General features: G+C 40.6%; 1 protein-coding gene across 12 annotated transcripts in view; it reads right to left on the minus strand.

Moving 5' to 3' along the window:
- Positions 1 to 16,076, minus strand: part of dock9b (dedicator of cytokinesis 9b) — a 78,664-nt gene that overhangs the window by 33,432 nt on the left and 29,156 nt on the right. For all 12 annotated transcript variants that reach the window (XM_044188315.1, XM_044188313.1, XM_044188308.1 and 9 more), the window contains exons 3-17: positions 13,852 to 13,941; positions 11,925 to 12,007; positions 8,807 to 8,876; positions 7,957 to 8,052; positions 6,905 to 7,039; positions 6,555 to 6,729; positions 6,173 to 6,228; positions 4,840 to 4,914; positions 4,536 to 4,676; positions 3,492 to 3,836; positions 3,297 to 3,379; positions 2,259 to 2,381; positions 2,083 to 2,162; positions 1,794 to 1,981; positions 1,108 to 1,173 (exon numbers count right to left, since the gene is read on the minus strand). In XM_044188315.1, coding sequence (XP_044044250.1) covers positions 1,108 to 1,173; positions 1,794 to 1,981; positions 2,083 to 2,162; positions 2,259 to 2,381; positions 3,297 to 3,379; positions 3,492 to 3,836; positions 4,536 to 4,676; positions 4,840 to 4,914; positions 6,173 to 6,228; positions 6,555 to 6,729; positions 6,905 to 7,039; positions 7,957 to 8,052; positions 8,807 to 8,876; positions 11,925 to 12,007; positions 13,852 to 13,941 — 1,806 coding nt within the window. The remainder of the gene's footprint in view (positions 1 to 1,107; positions 1,174 to 1,793; positions 1,982 to 2,082; positions 2,163 to 2,258; positions 2,382 to 3,296; positions 3,380 to 3,491; positions 3,837 to 4,535; positions 4,677 to 4,839; positions 4,915 to 6,172; positions 6,229 to 6,554; positions 6,730 to 6,904; positions 7,040 to 7,956; positions 8,053 to 8,806; positions 8,877 to 11,924; positions 12,008 to 13,851; positions 13,942 to 16,076) is intronic.

Here is a 16,076-nt window from a genome sequence, read left to right on the forward strand (position 1 = left end):
ACGGGTGGTGTGAGATTTGATGCTCTGGTAATGTTTATTAGGTGGAAGGAGCGAGAACAGTCCATGAGCATGATGGCTGGTGCCCTTAATGATATGGGCTTTCTTTTTGCAGCAAGTGTTGTAAATGTCCTGGAGTTGTGGTAATTCCTTGCCAAAGATTTTAACAGCTGTCTTTACAGTCCTTTTTAGTTTATTACAGTCCTGTGCAGTCAGGCTGACGAACCACACAATGCGGCCTGCCAGCACAGTCTTGATGGTACATCGGTAAAAGTTCGTAAGAGCTTCGGTTCCCATACTGGCATACCCTCCAGGATATGGTCTGGGCCAGCAGCTTTGCCAGCCTTACCCTTCAAGACCAAAGAGTCTAAAGTCAAGACCAAAGCCAAGATCAACAAGACCCAAGACCAACAAGGCAAAAGTCAAGTCCCTAAACCAAGAACGTCAAGTCCCAAGTCAAGACCAAAGAGTCTCAAGTTGAGTCCCAAGTCAATGCCAACAAGTCTCAAGTCAAGTTCCAAGTGAAGACAAGTCTCAAGTTCTACACCATGCCAATTTAAATGAAATGAGTACCAGTCAGTAAGTCAATTTACAGAAATAATTGCTTTTCAAAATGTATATTCATTACTTTCAAATGAATCTTATAACATTTCAAAGCAAAATTATCATGTGTGCCTTGCAGAGAGCACATTAACCAGACAACAGCCAAAAGTTTCATTTTGCCATTATCATATGCCATTAACTACAGATGATAAAAGCTTGTCATTTAACCTGGCAGGTGATACAGTGAATGTGATGGTGTGCACTGCCAAACGCTAATTTCGGCCCTGCTTGTGCAACGTGATTGGCTGCTGTTAAATTGATTCTGTTGTCTGAATATCTGTTGTCACAAAAATTAAGAGTTAATGAAGAGTCATTCCTGATCAAAAAGCTAAAGTCCAAGTGAGGCCACCAGTCATTGGTGTCTTTTTTCCGAGTCTGACTTAAGTCCAAGTCATGTGACTCGACTCCACAAAAAACACCTCTGCTAGTTTGAATTTTGTCATTTTAGATTCTATACAAAGAATGAAATGAGAACTGTGTTCAGCATTTCCTGATATGTAAATGTACCTTCAGTGGTTGGGCTTCATCCTCATCAGAATCCTTGAATTCAATGCAAACGGCAATATTCCTCGCCTGAAGAGGGGAGACAAAAGTTAAAAACAGGCAGATCATAAAAGCAAGAACAAGTTCCAAGAAATCCCTGTTGGCCTCGAACCAATATTTGCCAGACACTTTCTCTACTGTGTCTCTCTGTGTCCATTTCAGATGTCCATTAGTTTCTATTGAGAGAAAATATTTCAGGCGCAGGATTGCCAACTCTCATTAAAAATAAGAGGGCAGAGAGACATATGGGGAGGGAAGGCAGGTTGGTTTCCTATATGGAGCTGACCTAGTGAAAATAACAGCCCTGTATTAATGTATTAATCAGAAGCTGCAGCTCTGTGTAAGGATAATTCTATTCAGCTATGCTCTTTGGCTGTACAAGCCTGAGGCGGTTGCCAGTTGTCTTGTAGGCTAAACAGGAACACAAAATGATGATGATAAGAGGTTGCTAGCCAAAAAAAAGCATCACTTTCCAAAAATATGTTTTGGAATAATTTTATGTTACATGTAAAAGATAAAATACCGATTGTGCAGATCATGTAACCACCAACAGAAAAGCTCAAAATTAAAGTTATAATCCCCTATTTCCTCTTGTTCAAGGGATTGTTACATTAATTCCATTGTATTGCTATGCATCCATCTGTTCGTACCTTAGCAAAGGATTTCTGTCCATCATATTTGAGGTTTTTTGGGTACACATAGAGGTGGTTTTTATAGATGGTAAATGGTTGGGAGCACTTAGCGATGCAGGGTACAAACTCCTCCACCTCCAGAAGAGCGCTGCCGGGCCCGTTGCCTTCAAAGTTCCTCACAGGGATGTAGGAGGAAGTGACACAATCTGCAGGCAGGAAATGAGAGGAGTTACAGGGTTCAAGGTTAAAGTCTGATGATTATAAATAGACGGCTAAACGTGATTTTGTAAATATTTGGAGGCCTTACTGGTAACATCCGGGGCCACGCTGTCAATGGTTACATCTAAGTTCCCTAAGAGTACAGGGAGTTTGGCCATTTTCTCTGGTCTGTTGAAAAAACAGACATAGAAACAGCAATTACAAAAATGTAGCAAAACCAGTACAAGTAGTAGTGATATCTCGAAGAGAGGGGGAAAAGCATACTTTCTGAAGTCAGTAAGCAGTTTGAACATGTCCTCGTCTGACAGCTTGCTGCTGTCCTGTCTGTAAAGAGCTGAGAAGCGAGCGCTTTTGTCCAAAGTTCCCGATGCATCTTTGAACACAGTCCTGCAGTGACAGAAAAAAAAATCATTGAATCCACTAGAGAGAGAGAGCAAATTTCAGTTTTACACTAGTGGTTTAAAGATTTGTGCCTCCCAACAGGCTGACTTTCCTTTGACAGTTTCCATTCAGTTTATATGCAGTATCCTAAATCTGAATCACATGTGGTATCATGGCACAAGAGAATAAGTCCTCCTGATTTTTAGAAGCTAAAAGTTGTCCCTCAACTGCAAGAAATAATCAGTAATAGTATATGAGTCTGTTTATGAGTACAATGATATAAGACAGGAAATGCCCATTCCTTCATTTGTATTATTATTTATTCTTTATTATTGTTTTCCTTTGCTACTTGTGTGGATCGCCTACACAGGCCTCCACAGTCAATACGTCTCTTCACATCCCTATTCGTTATGTTAAACTCAATAAAAAATTGGTCACATAAAAGTAACAGTCTCTGATAACAGGAATTACTTAGGTCTAAGCTTAAAGGAAAGTTTGACATTTTTCAGAAATATGCTTACTCGCTTTCTGGCGGAGAGTTATATGAGAAGATGGTTAGCTTAGCTTAGCATATTATATCTAGGTTTTTTTAATCCATATAAAATGACAATTCACCATTTTACAGGGCTTATGTGCCGGACTATGTCTTGATTCTGAGCAGTTCCCTAGCAACTAGCTGAGACTCCAGGATATTAAACTAAAAAACAACAAATTGTCACTGAAGAAGTGGTAGGCAGATTTTGTAACCTTTGGACATAGGCAGGCAAGCTGTTTCCAGTCTTTATGCTAAGCTAAGCTAACAGGCTGCTGGTGGTAGCCTTACATTTAGTGTACAGACATGAGTGGTATCAAGCTTCTCATCTAACTTCTTCTTTGACACAAAGAATGGAGACAACAGATATACACAATGGCTTTTCATACCTTGCAGCCCAGGCGAATGGCATCCTGTACTGTCCCAGTCTGCTGCAGGCTGTCTTAGCATTCTTCAGCACCTTTTGAGCCATCTACATGTAGGCGAGAAAACAGGGGATTCATTTTACTAATTAATCATTTGCGATGACTTAAGCACACTGTACTTTACAGCCATATCTTTGTCGTCACTGCTAATGTCTGTACCTTGGCAGAGTCTGAGCTCTTCATGTAGGGTTCAGTGCAGTGGGTGATCCCCCCCTGCAGGACCTTCTCAATCCTGGCCACCAGGAAGATCTCTGGATGGGGGCATGTGACTGAGAACACCCCCTTTCTGGGGTACTGGAGAGCCCCCTCTGGGAGCCCACTGGCCTGCCTGTGGCCAGCCAAGGGACCATCACCACTGCCATTGATGTGCAAGTCCTGTCCGCTACTAGAGCCTGATGTCATTTGTCGGACCAAAGGGTGATTGAGATCCACGTGGAAGTCGGCCGAGATTTTTCTACTGTTCTGGACGTCAAAGAGGGACAGGACCACATAGAAAGGCTCCACCTTTGATGACAGAGGAGAGGAAGGAAAATATTTTTGTGACCAAAGTTGGAAGATGAGAGGCAAACAGAAAGAGTAGAGGAAAGAAAAAAGAAAGTAACAGTTTAAAGGATACCCATCCTTCCTAATGCACTTCTCATTTTCCATCAAGTCAAAATGTACCATTGATGTAATTTATCTTCCCATTCACTCTTTCCACCATGCATTTCCATTACACAAACCCATTTGTGTGTATGTGCGTGTGTGTGTGTGTGTGTGTGTGTGTGTGTGTGTTTTGAGTAGCAGAGCTAATAGCTGTGGTTTCCCAGCTGAGTGCTGAGTGTAGCAGGAATCTTCCTTTTACAGAGACAGAGACCTTGGAGTGACGGCAGGAAACCAGCCTCAGACTGGTGTTAATGCATGGTGGGAGGCCCAGGCTGGTTGCCATGGTAGCAGCCATTCCTTGTGCCAACGACACCGGTTTTGTAGGGGGGCAGCTAAGTGGGCCATCTGAACTGTCTGTGATCTTCTTAACTGATTTATACTTCACCCTGGGTTTGCTAAAGGACATTTCCTGGAATTATGCTGGAAGCGTGTTTCTGTACTTGCGAATACATGTGCATTCAGTGTGCCTTCTATGTCAACTTCGATAAAAATAGACGGTGCAGTTTTTAATTAACACCTTCAACTGTATTTGACTGTTTGTTTTTCATTGAAACATACATTAGTTGTTGGTCCCTCTTCATTCTCTGCAACACAGCCCTGCAGGTTGAAAGACAGGTCGTGACAGCTGACCAGGACTCTCTTCCCGAACTTCTCTTCAAACTGCCGCACATCTGGCTCAATGCCAGAGAAGTCCAGTTTCTGTGGAAACAGGAGATGATGTCAAAAGGTTTAAATTGCCACAACAAAAATCTTTGGTCATGAAATCAATAAAAAAGCAAAACGGAATTTGGTGCTAGTGAGAATAAAAACAATACTCATACAGAATACACAGGGCTTTGTAGTCAGTTATTATCTTTGTCACCTGTGTGTCAGGATCCAAAGTGAACAGTTTCAGGCGAGCTTCACTCCTCATTTTGGATTCAATATCTCTGGCAGTCTGTTAAAAACAAAGCAAAAAAAGTAATTCAACATCAATTACAGCTTATCATTTAAAAAAGGAAGTGGGATGGAAATGATCGTGCCGTCCATATCAGATGCCTGGGTTGGAAATACAGTTTCAAGCTTAAAGGAGGAATGAACACGTAATCAGGAAATCCAAGGACAGTGTATATATGCAGTGTGGTCAGTGTACAAAGCAATGTAAATTCACATCCGCCTTTGTAAAATCCAAGTCTGCACCCATTTTCTTCTCCTTTCTTATCTTCTCCATTTTTGTATTCATATACTAATTTTGGCAAACTCTCATACAGTGTACAGTGATAGTGAGCAGCTGTAACAAAAGAGTTTCCACAATATAGTATTTCTGATTTGTGATTCTGATTCTGTATCTTTCTACCCTTAAAGCTGCATTAACTTATTTTTTGGCCTCTTTGGGCCGCTGCAACATGCTGTAAATACAACATTGATATATTATCACCTTCAAAGTTGTTATGTTTGGCTACCGTGTTAGATTAGCATTTATTTAGAGTCGTGTTTGTGTCCACTTGATGAATGTAAATACAAATAATACTCAGCAAAGAGAGTGAACTCTGAGTTGTCTCTCTGTTTTGGTCTCCACCAACTGCTCAGAAAAATATCTGCTGAGTAGGTAGTGTACGGTGGATTTATTAGCTTTTTAACTATAAACAGCTGTTGATAAGAGCAGTGAGATTGAACCAAAACATGAAAGTCATGGGCCGGAAAATCAAAACAATGAACTGAAAGATGCTAAAACACCTCAAGTTCACCTCTCACATTACACATTTGATCCATTTTTTTAATATAAAATATTGATTAGTGCAGCTTTAACTCTATGTGTTGACTTGGTAAGTACAACAAATCACAGACTATGCCTTTAAGTGATCGTTTTCAGACTGCCACGTACTACTGCCAGACTCCTGTTCAGCACCAGTGTTGGCCTCATCAGGCCCCTACATTTGGAGACCATACACATTATACCAGATGTTTACTTGGTTAGCACCAACAGCAAAATGTGGGGACCTGGTTGCAGGAAATACGTCTGTTTAGCAATTCCACTCAAAGCAAAGCTCCAGTTACAGTTCAGACTGCTTCCAAGTGAAGTCATATGGCACCGTCAGACATCCAAAGCACCTCTACAGTATGTAGACTAATCCATATGTGGTCAAACATTGGTTGCATTGTATTAATGTTACTATAGACCGATATATATATATGTAGAGGAAAAAACAGGCCACCTGAAAGCTGTCTTGGAAACTTCCGGAGGAGAGGTCTGTTTTTCCATGCTCCTCATCTGTTGGAGAGATCAACATGAGCTCTGTTAGCTGAAGCAATTATATAAAAACATAATGATGTGTTGGTCTCTGCCTCTCTATGAAGACGAAAGGAGAGTTACATAAGAAAAAAATTTGACAGTAAAGTTGTTTATTGAGCATGAGTGATTTTCATAAGAAACATCCTAAAATTAATTATATAATATAAATTATTCCATGGGGTACAGGCACATTGAAGAACCCTGCAGCTGCAGCAAGCATAAAAAAAAACATGGAGACAAACAAATGCAGACACAAACACCATAAGGCAGGCAAAGATATTTTTCAAAAATGCACAAAAACACACCATCATGCAGGTCTCCGTTCCTCTTCTCCTGCATGGCCTGTTCAAAGCTGCTGTGGAGAATCTTGTTGAGGGTGCCAATCCACTCTTCCATCTCTGCTTCACTGTCTGCAGCCAGCAGGAACGTGCTCTTATCTTGCATCTTCAGCTCAAAGGCAAACCGACGCACTTTGCTGTTCTGAAAGAACACAAATGCAAACATTGATTTCATACATTTTAGTCCTTTCAAGTTTTAATAACATTCCAGCCCTTTAGAGGGCCTTTTTCTACAAGAAGCTTAAAGAATGCACAATTTTTCTAAATTCATATTGTGCGCTATGTTATCAAATGCCTCAGTGCGAAAGGTCCTTTACCTGAACAACCCCCATGCATGAGTCAAGAAAGATGGTTCCTTTGGGTTCCTTAGAGGTGTTCTCATCCTTGTAGAAGTTGAGGTTGTAGGATCCATCTCCCAGCTGGGCCAGATGGAAGTACCTCCTCTTGAAGGACTAGAGGATGAAAATAGAGAACGTAAACATCTCTGTTTTCCACATGCCAAAATACAGCTAGCACTTTGGGGACGATTTATTCCTTTTGTGAGGTGTATGGACTTGATAGATGATCAAGAAGAGGAGGAATAAATTATCCTTCGTGTAAAACTTGCAGAATTTTTCATGTGAGCTCTCAAGGCAGAAATTTGAAGTGAAGTTAATGAATACTTACTACAAAGCACTTGCACTCCAGAAAGTCTTATAAACAGTTGTCAGATTATAAACTCTGGCTGTGAAAGATTCAAAAAATCGGCTACTGTCGATCAGACTACAGAATAACTTGAGTACAAGTGATCGGTGAAGTAAATTAATGAAATATTATTTGATAATATATTTTCAATTTACTGATGGATGAAAAGTCTTTTTTGTTGTTGTTATTTTAATGCCTTAGTGTGTGCTTTCATTTACGCTGCTTTTTATTTTATTTTATATTTTTGTGTTTCCATAAGAATAACTATATTGTTTGAACCAAAAAAAGTGTTGTTATGTTTTAGGCTTCACGTCAAAATATAATGTTTAATGTTTAGTCCATTATGCTGGTCGACTCAGGTTCAACCCCAAGGGATAAAAAAATAACTCTGATGATGTCGTAGTGATGTCATCAGTTATTTTTTTCAAACGCTGAAGCTCCTCCAGAGCTAAAGAAGAGATTATACAACCGTTTTCACAGGCTGAGTAGTTCTCCTTGTGCTGAGTAAACTGAACTTCATGTGTAAATCAGTAGGAGTGTCCCTTTAACCACACTGGCTGAAAACTGTGTACTTACATAAGAACCCTTATTAAAGTCAAAGTCACCACAGTCACTACTAACAATATTAGAAGGGGCTGTGAAAGGCTGTGTTGCCGTTAGTGGTTAAAGCTGTTACCATACCCACCCGCATAGTAACACTGATTGCACTGTTCATGTTGCCTTTGTACAGCCAGCCATGTTTAGACACTCCTCCCTTCTGAGATCCCAGGGAGGCTGTGTCCTGCAGGAGGAGGTGCAAAGAGCACACATTAATACATGTATTCTACCGTTAAATGAAACTAAACACAGATGAGAATTACATACATTTATATCTGTATGTGTCCCCCTCTCCTCCACTAAGGTACAAAACACATACACGCTCTCACATACATTTATTTACACTTTTGAGCTTAAACATCTGCTGACTGCCCTCAAGGCCCGTGGGAGGAGAGGCCCACATTGACTGTCCGTTCAGAGAAGAATGCTCTTCATTAACGTCGGCATTTATATCAACACTGCACTTCTCTAATCTCAGGGGATTTCAGTCATGACGGTGTGTCCATTAACGGTCACTGGCCTTCAGTTAAATCAATGCCTGAAGCGAGGTAATTATTGGGAGGGGATGTGCCCTTAAAATGCTACAAATGTCATGAAGATGTCAGCTATTCTGGGAAACGGCGAGGGCCTAGAACATTAAACAAACCTTCCAGAGATTGGCTTGTAATAAAGGAGTGAAATTAAATAAATGAATACAATGTCGTGCTATAAATTAAATGTTTGTGCGTTATTGCATTCCCTTGTAATCAAGTTTCTGCTTGAATGAGGTTTGGTGAGTACTAGAGAAAGGCTGAACTTGTTGCCCTTGTAGAATCATTGTTATTAACACTTCAAGGGTTTGCTGAATAGTCAGCTGTGTTGTGAATTGTGAGAAGACTATGGGACAAACAGGGTTCCCTAAACGAAGAGGAAAGAAAGTTTGGGATTGATGGTCTTACCTCGTCTTTTTCCACATCTTCATCCACCTCAAACAGGTGAGCTGCCAGTTTCTCAGGTCTCAACACCTTACTGAAAGTACAGGGAAAATATAACTTAGACCTGGCTCACTCAGTTCAACTTCAACTTCAGTTTATTTAAAGGGCACATCACCCAAGGACTTACTGCACACTTTATAGGTTAAAATATAAACACCATACAACTATGAGAATTCACATGTACACACACACACACAGACAGGCAGAATCCAAAACATACATGGAAAATGTTAATACAGCAACATGATTAAGAAATGAAGAATGATCATACAATAATAACAGAATTTAAGGGGCAGTTCATTTTGGGAGCTTGGAAGCTTATTCGCTTTCTTGCTGAGAGTTTGATGAGAAGATCAATACCACTCTCATGTCTGTACGCTAAATATAAGGACAGAGCCAGGACACAGTTAGCTTAGCTTAGCACAAAGTCACTACTCCTGGTCAAAAATAGTCCAGCACAATTGTTCCCAACCTGTTTGACGTGCCCCCACAGTCCCTACAGATGATCTCAAGTACTCCTTCATCGACACCATCCATCATATTCCAAATGTGTTCATTTGAATTGATTTTAAAGTGGATGTTGTTTAACATTGTTAATTATATAAAAGTTTATATTACAATATTGTGTTATACAATTGAACTGTCAATGTTTAGGTTGTGTGATCAAGTTTGCATTCATACTACTACCATTTGAAGTAGCAGGAGCTGGACATTTATCCATTACTTTCATTTCACCATTCATCCATTCATTTTAGCTAACTATTTCAAGTTTATCCAATACTTTTACCTCAACAATTTTTCCATTACTGTTAGCTAAGTATTTCAACCATTTATCAATTACTTTTAGCTTTCTATTTCAACTGTTCCATTACTTTTAGCTAACTATTTGAACTGTTTATTCATTACTTACAGCTAACAGTTTCTCTGTTTGCTTGCTAATTCTTAATGCACTTTGTTACAGCTGACTCAATATGTGGATATATATATATTTTTAAATCAAATTGGAATTTCTATTTCTTCAAATTCATTGAACTACTCCACAATCTTTCCATGTACCCCCTGGCAACTGAACCCTGGTTGGGAATCCCACTTAAGCCACCCGTTAAAAAAAACACAACTTGCCATTGTCGTGGCAATCAGAAAACCTGATGCTGTGTATTGTTGGTGAGATGATTGTAATGAAATACCCAAACACACAATTTCTGTCTTAGTCTCTAGTTACGAAGAATTATTTATTGCTTGCAAGCAAGAGAAAAAGAGAGGGTAGAAATTAGTTGAATGTTTACCAAGCCAGACCATAGCACACAGAAAAAAGATGGGTTTTAAACCTATTTTTGAAAATGTCAACAGAGCCTGCCTCCCAAATTTGAAGTGGGAGCTTATTCCAAAGGAGGGGAGCTCGATGAGCAAAGGCTCTACCCCTGAAAGATGAAGGAGGGGGCAATCCTTGCCTTGTAAGTCTGAAGGAGGATTTTGAAATCTACTCTGGCTTGTATTGGTAGCCAATGCAAAAATATCAGGACCTGTGTAATGAGACCAAACTTCTTAGATCTAGAGAGGTCTCTGGCAACTGCGTTTTGGACCAAATGAAGACCCCATGTTGCTGCCATGGACAGGCCAGAGAAAAGTGCAATGAAATAACTAATTCTGGACGTTATGACAGCATGTGCATTGTATTAGATAGATTTGGACAGATCTTGACTATGTTAAATACATTTAAAAAGGCAGATTTGGTAACATTCTTGAAATGTGGTTCAAAGGTAAGAGTGGGATCAAAAACTCAATATACACGTATGTTTCAGAATCCAAAAATTGCTAAATGCAAAATGATTTTTTAAATTTCAAGGCTACTCAGTAATGTATATCTTTACAGGATGTAGCTCAAATACTGCAGCTGCTTCTCGAAGTGCAGCTCAAACCCCAAATGGACGATTTGCCCTTTGACCTTTACAAGACCCAGCTTACTCTGGGGAACTACTAAGATAAACAGTGTCAAGGCCAAGGCCAGGGCTTGTCCAGTTTGTACTCTACAGTGTTTTAAATATGACACACAACATCTGTAAAGCACATTCCTGTCCTTAAGGAAAGATGCTCGACTATTGTGGGATTTCCCTTAAGCTTTAATGATATCAATCAACAGCAGTCCCAGAATAGCTCTGCTTATCCTTCATAGAAAAACATAGGAAGCCTTCTATTGTTGTGGAAGAGCTTGGAGCCTTTCCGTGTTTCTAGAGATCCGGTTAAAACATTCGCTGGGCTGTAAACACAGGGCAGTGTTACTGAACACAATGCGATTTACAATATCCCTTGGAGGGCTTTTGCAGCATAGTGTGCTATGCGGTGGACAAAGCAGACTATTAGCTGAACAGCACATGCATTTATGGATATAAAGCTGTAGAGAAAATACAAAGCTACAGAGAGAATATATACACACTCAATCCAAGTGTGATGGACTACAACTGGATGGCACATTGCTTTGCCAACTGACACATTTTGACTATCCGTTTGTCAAATTATAACAATATTATCCAAATCAAATTTTAAGTATTCAAATTAAACTGTATAAGAGCAGTAACTTTTAGTCCTTAGTATAGGTCTAGCCCTATTTGGGTCTGTGTCATCCACTGCATGGCAGTCCCAGTCCCAGATGGTTCCCATAGAAAAGCTTAGTGAAGTGGCTTTGCGCTGCTCTTTAATGGAAGTGGGGAAGTTAACCAGACGTACATTTGCCAAAACCAACCAGCTAGTCTTCATCCTTGAACTATTTTCTCTAGTAACAATAAAAAATTGTTTGAAAACACTTCTGATAAAGCATACATTTTACCTTTGTGTGGCGTATCTGAGTCTGATTTCAAGTAAAATGGAATTACTCAAGTAAAGTACAAGATATGAAACTCTACTTTTAAAAAAAGAGTAGGTGTCAGTGACCTTGGCTGCATGACTGCAGCTTAGTAGAATGTTAAGAGTACTACAATAATGTACTGTCTTCTTTCACAGAGACCACAGTCTGATGATGGACCTGTCAGGAAAATGGTCTACACCGCACAACACCAGTTAGTACAGCTGAAGCACACACACTCACTTTGGGAGCTGGCGGAAGTCCCCAGAATACTCTTCATACTTGTAATTGACCACGTGCCAGTCGGACTTGTAAGTTTTGATACACTGCAGAGACAGAAAGTGAAGAGTGGGTGAGGGGTCATTTCAACAGGAACAAATTAAGACGTGTACTTACATACAAGGTCCAGACACAGACAAGCTCAGGTTTCCAAAACGACCTCAGTCAAGTACGGGTATATTTGATTTCCATCCAAAAACTTTTCTTTCTTTTTTTAGTAACAATGGACATGGATGGACTGTTCCTATAAGGCCATTCTTTAAGACTTGAAGGGGCTTTAGCAGATGCAAAATGGTAAGACCACTAAAATACATGACATCCGCCTGAATTAGCAAGACAAACATTTATCTTACTATATGTCAGGCAGTGGAATAGGGCTGTATCCCTGGGACAGATCAAGCACACGAGAAGCGCACAGCAGACCAAAAAAAATCATTTCATTTAAGTCTTGAGAACACAACACCCATTCAGACAGGATTAATATTACAAGGGGATGTGGATGATAACAAATTTCCGCTCCTTCCGTGTAATAAAATTCATCGTTTCGGATAGCATTTTTGCCACTGGTAAATTCTAGGACCTTGTTCTGTAACAGACAATGAAATGCTGCGGGAAAACCATGTGACCTTCCTTGCACAAAATAGTTTGCACATGGTAGAGCGCAGAATGAAGAGCAGCACAAAATGGCAAGCGACGCTATGGACTACACCAGAATGTAAACAATCACATTATTAATTTGATAGCCTGCTATCCACGTCCTCTCTGATATTTTCTGCCAGGCTTGAGATTTTTTTCTAAAGTCTCCGTAGGATCGAACAATAGAGTCACAGAACTCTGTGAATTCAGAGGCACAAAATTAACTATTCCAACATCGTAGAAAACGTTTCAATCGTAGTCATCTGGACACTGTTTTCAGATGACTACGATTGAAACCTTTTCTACGATAGAACACTCCTGGACGAATGAGGGACTACAGTGTCTTATTCCAACATCCTTCTCTACTGTTAAATTTTTGTTGTTTTTAATATTAGTATTACTTGCCAGTAATTATTTTAGCTGTAATTGAATAATTAACAGTGTATGTATGTATGTGCTCCAGACAGGATTAAAATCACTGACCAGTGCAGGTAATATCGATATACACCTGTAGTATCACTTGGTTTGTGATATTCCAATATGTGTTCATCAGTTCAGCAAAGTCATAAAATACACATGATGTTTAAGGCAAGGGGTCACTAAAAAGTGGAAAAATAAATTCAGAAAAAGAACAGCCCATATGTATAAGGCCGCACAGCTGCTCCAGATGTAGTTATGATGTAATTCCTGGCTGCAGCAATGGGGGACTATCCCCTATCAGGCTCTATCAGGCCGCACCCCAACAAACCCCAGCATACAGCTCCTCTGAAACAACATGATGTGAACCACCAATGAACTGTGGACTCCATCTGTGGCCGATCCTCTGCACTGTCGGGAAACATGTGAGGGGTAGAGAACACAAATGGAAGTTCATTTAAAGGCTAACGGCAACATAATTGACATGCACCATATCAGTTTTCCCTTATCTCTAAACACTTTTCTTTTTCACTAGCTTTCTCTGAAATCTAATCAGCTCTGCTTTATCCATACACCATAAACAAATCATAATGAATCCTTGTCTGGATTTATGTCTGAACTTATGAGCTCCAGTATCTGATGGGTCTTCAGGGTGTGAGAGCCAGTTACAGAGGCGAAGCACCTGTGTTTTGGGTAAAAGGAGATAAAACATGGCTGTGTGCCAAACAAAAGGCTAGAGTAGGGCTTCGGTCACGACAGAGAGGTTGAGGCTTTGGCCAAGACAGAGGGATAAAGAATGGACAAAGCAGGCTTACGTCCAGGTATGTATTAGTTTTACCTCTTGGACAAACAGCGAGTGAGCTTCTTTCTCAGCAGTCTCTGGCACGGTGGAGAACAGAGTCCTGCCCTGGCGCCTCAGAGTGGAGATCTGAGGAGAGAAAGGGAAAGCAGGCATGAAAAACAGACTGATAGAAGAGATTGGCACAACAGATCCATCCTGCTGGTGTTTTTATACAACAGGGCAAACACATAGTAGACCCATTTCCCGCTTTGGGTGTATGGTTAGTGTTGGTTTTACTGCTCCTCATGATTGTATTACATTTTATTGATCCCCATAGGGCAGCTCCCTTTGAACTTTCCTTCAAAGGAAGTTCAGAGACCAAGGTAAGCTGCAGACCAGCCCCCTGGAGCTGGTGGGGATCGGTGCTATGCTGGAGGACACTTTAGCAGACAGATGCTACTTGCCTCTCTGATTCCTTCTCATTAATCCAGATGGTCAAATCATATCAGGTAGTTAGCTCCGATTGTCAAAGCTGACATTTAAAGGAATAGTTTGACATTTTGGGAAATACACTTATTTGCTTTCTTGCCGAGAGTTAGATGAGATGATTGATACCACTTTCATATCTGTACGCTAAATATGAAGCTAGAGCCAAGGGACTTTTAGCTTAGCTTAGCATAAGACTGGAAGCACGGGGAAACAGCTAGCCTCTATGGATCAAACAAATAAGATGTGTTCATTAGTGAGCTTTAGAGGTGTTTTTTACCTTTGGACAGAGCCAGTGTGCTATGCTAGTAGCAGCTAATGTAGCCTGGAGCCTCTGGCCTCAAGCAGAGATGAGGAGCGGGCTACAGAGGTCTGGTAAGCTCACTTCTTTCTAACTCCACACCCCCAGATTTGATTTATTTTCAAACTTATAGTCTTCAAACCCAACTGACGCTGACTCAAGTCACATCACAGACTTCACACAGCTCCCTCTGGAGACACAAAAGGCTTTATACAACTTTTTTCACAAATGCAGTAGTACTCCCCAACACCTAGGAACAGACTTTGATGTGCAAAAGTGGTGTAGTTCCCCATTAAAGACACAGTACATTTTCCAAGATCTAATAGTGTGTCCCTGTGTTAATTATTCATTTATCTCTTGTTGAGTCAAATCTTGTGAAATCAAGCTTATAGTTAGAGCTGGCTTGGGTGAGTCCTGAACCATCCCTTAGTTATGCTGCCATAGGCCTAGACTGCCGGGAGACTTCCCATGATGCACTGAACTCCTCTCTTCTCCTGTCCCTCTCCATCTGTATTAATTTTTATCCCATTACTGCATGTTACTAACTCGACATCTTCTCTCTCCCGTAGTTCTGTGCCTTCTCGTCTCTCTCCTCTCTCCTTCTGTCGCTTTCAGCAGGTATTTCTGCCTCCCTCCGGAGCTGCAGAGTCTGGATCTGTGGTTGTGGGCCACCTTCTGCCTCCGTGTTCCTGCTCGACAACTGCTACTACAGTTGTTGTTATTGGCCTTGTTACTATTATCGTCATTATTATTCCTATGACTATCATTCCTATTATTATTATTTTATTAATATTAATATTACCACTACCATTACATTATTACTATTTTAAAATTCTAGGTGGAAATTGCATTGTGGTTCCCTCTCCCCCACCCCCCTTCTCTCTCTCTCTGAAAAGAGAGAGAGAAGGGGGGTGGGGTGTTTGATGTCTAAATTGTTCATTTAACCTTTATCCTCCTGGGTGAAGGTCCTACAGCTCCATATCTCTATCTAGCTCTATCTGCCATTTCACTATGATTTTAAAGGGTAACTACACCCTCAAATTCTGCTAGAACCCTCTCTCCCAGCATATTTAAAAAATGTAACAGAGGAGTGGGGAGTATAGGAGGCGTGGCCTTGTGACTACATAGTGCGTGACGCAAAAGGGTCAGGGGACACTGACTGACCATTGCTCAGTGTAGCATGGAAAGAGATGTAGAGCTGGTAGTCAGAGCTAACCAGCCATGAGAAGCTACTGTCAGACCATTTCTCTGCTGGAAAGACAGGGAGTCTGGTGGAGCTAGCAGCAGAGCTAGCGGCACAGACGAACAATAGAAAGCATCCTGAGTTGAAAAAATGACATGGGATGTGCATGACCCAGAACAGGAGTGCTTTGCAGCAGGTGATTGAAAGCGCCCAGAACATCATTAGTACCCATTTAACAAGCACCAGTGATATCGGTGAGGTGCCTGCACCGAGCCCAAAGGATACTAAAAGACAATACCTTATAATATATAA

This window comes from Siniperca chuatsi, linkage group LG24 (assembly GCF_020085105.1).
Source record: "Siniperca chuatsi isolate FFG_IHB_CAS linkage group LG24, ASM2008510v1, whole genome shotgun sequence".
Classification (NCBI taxonomy): Eukaryota; Metazoa; Chordata; class Actinopteri; order Centrarchiformes; family Sinipercidae; genus Siniperca; species Siniperca chuatsi.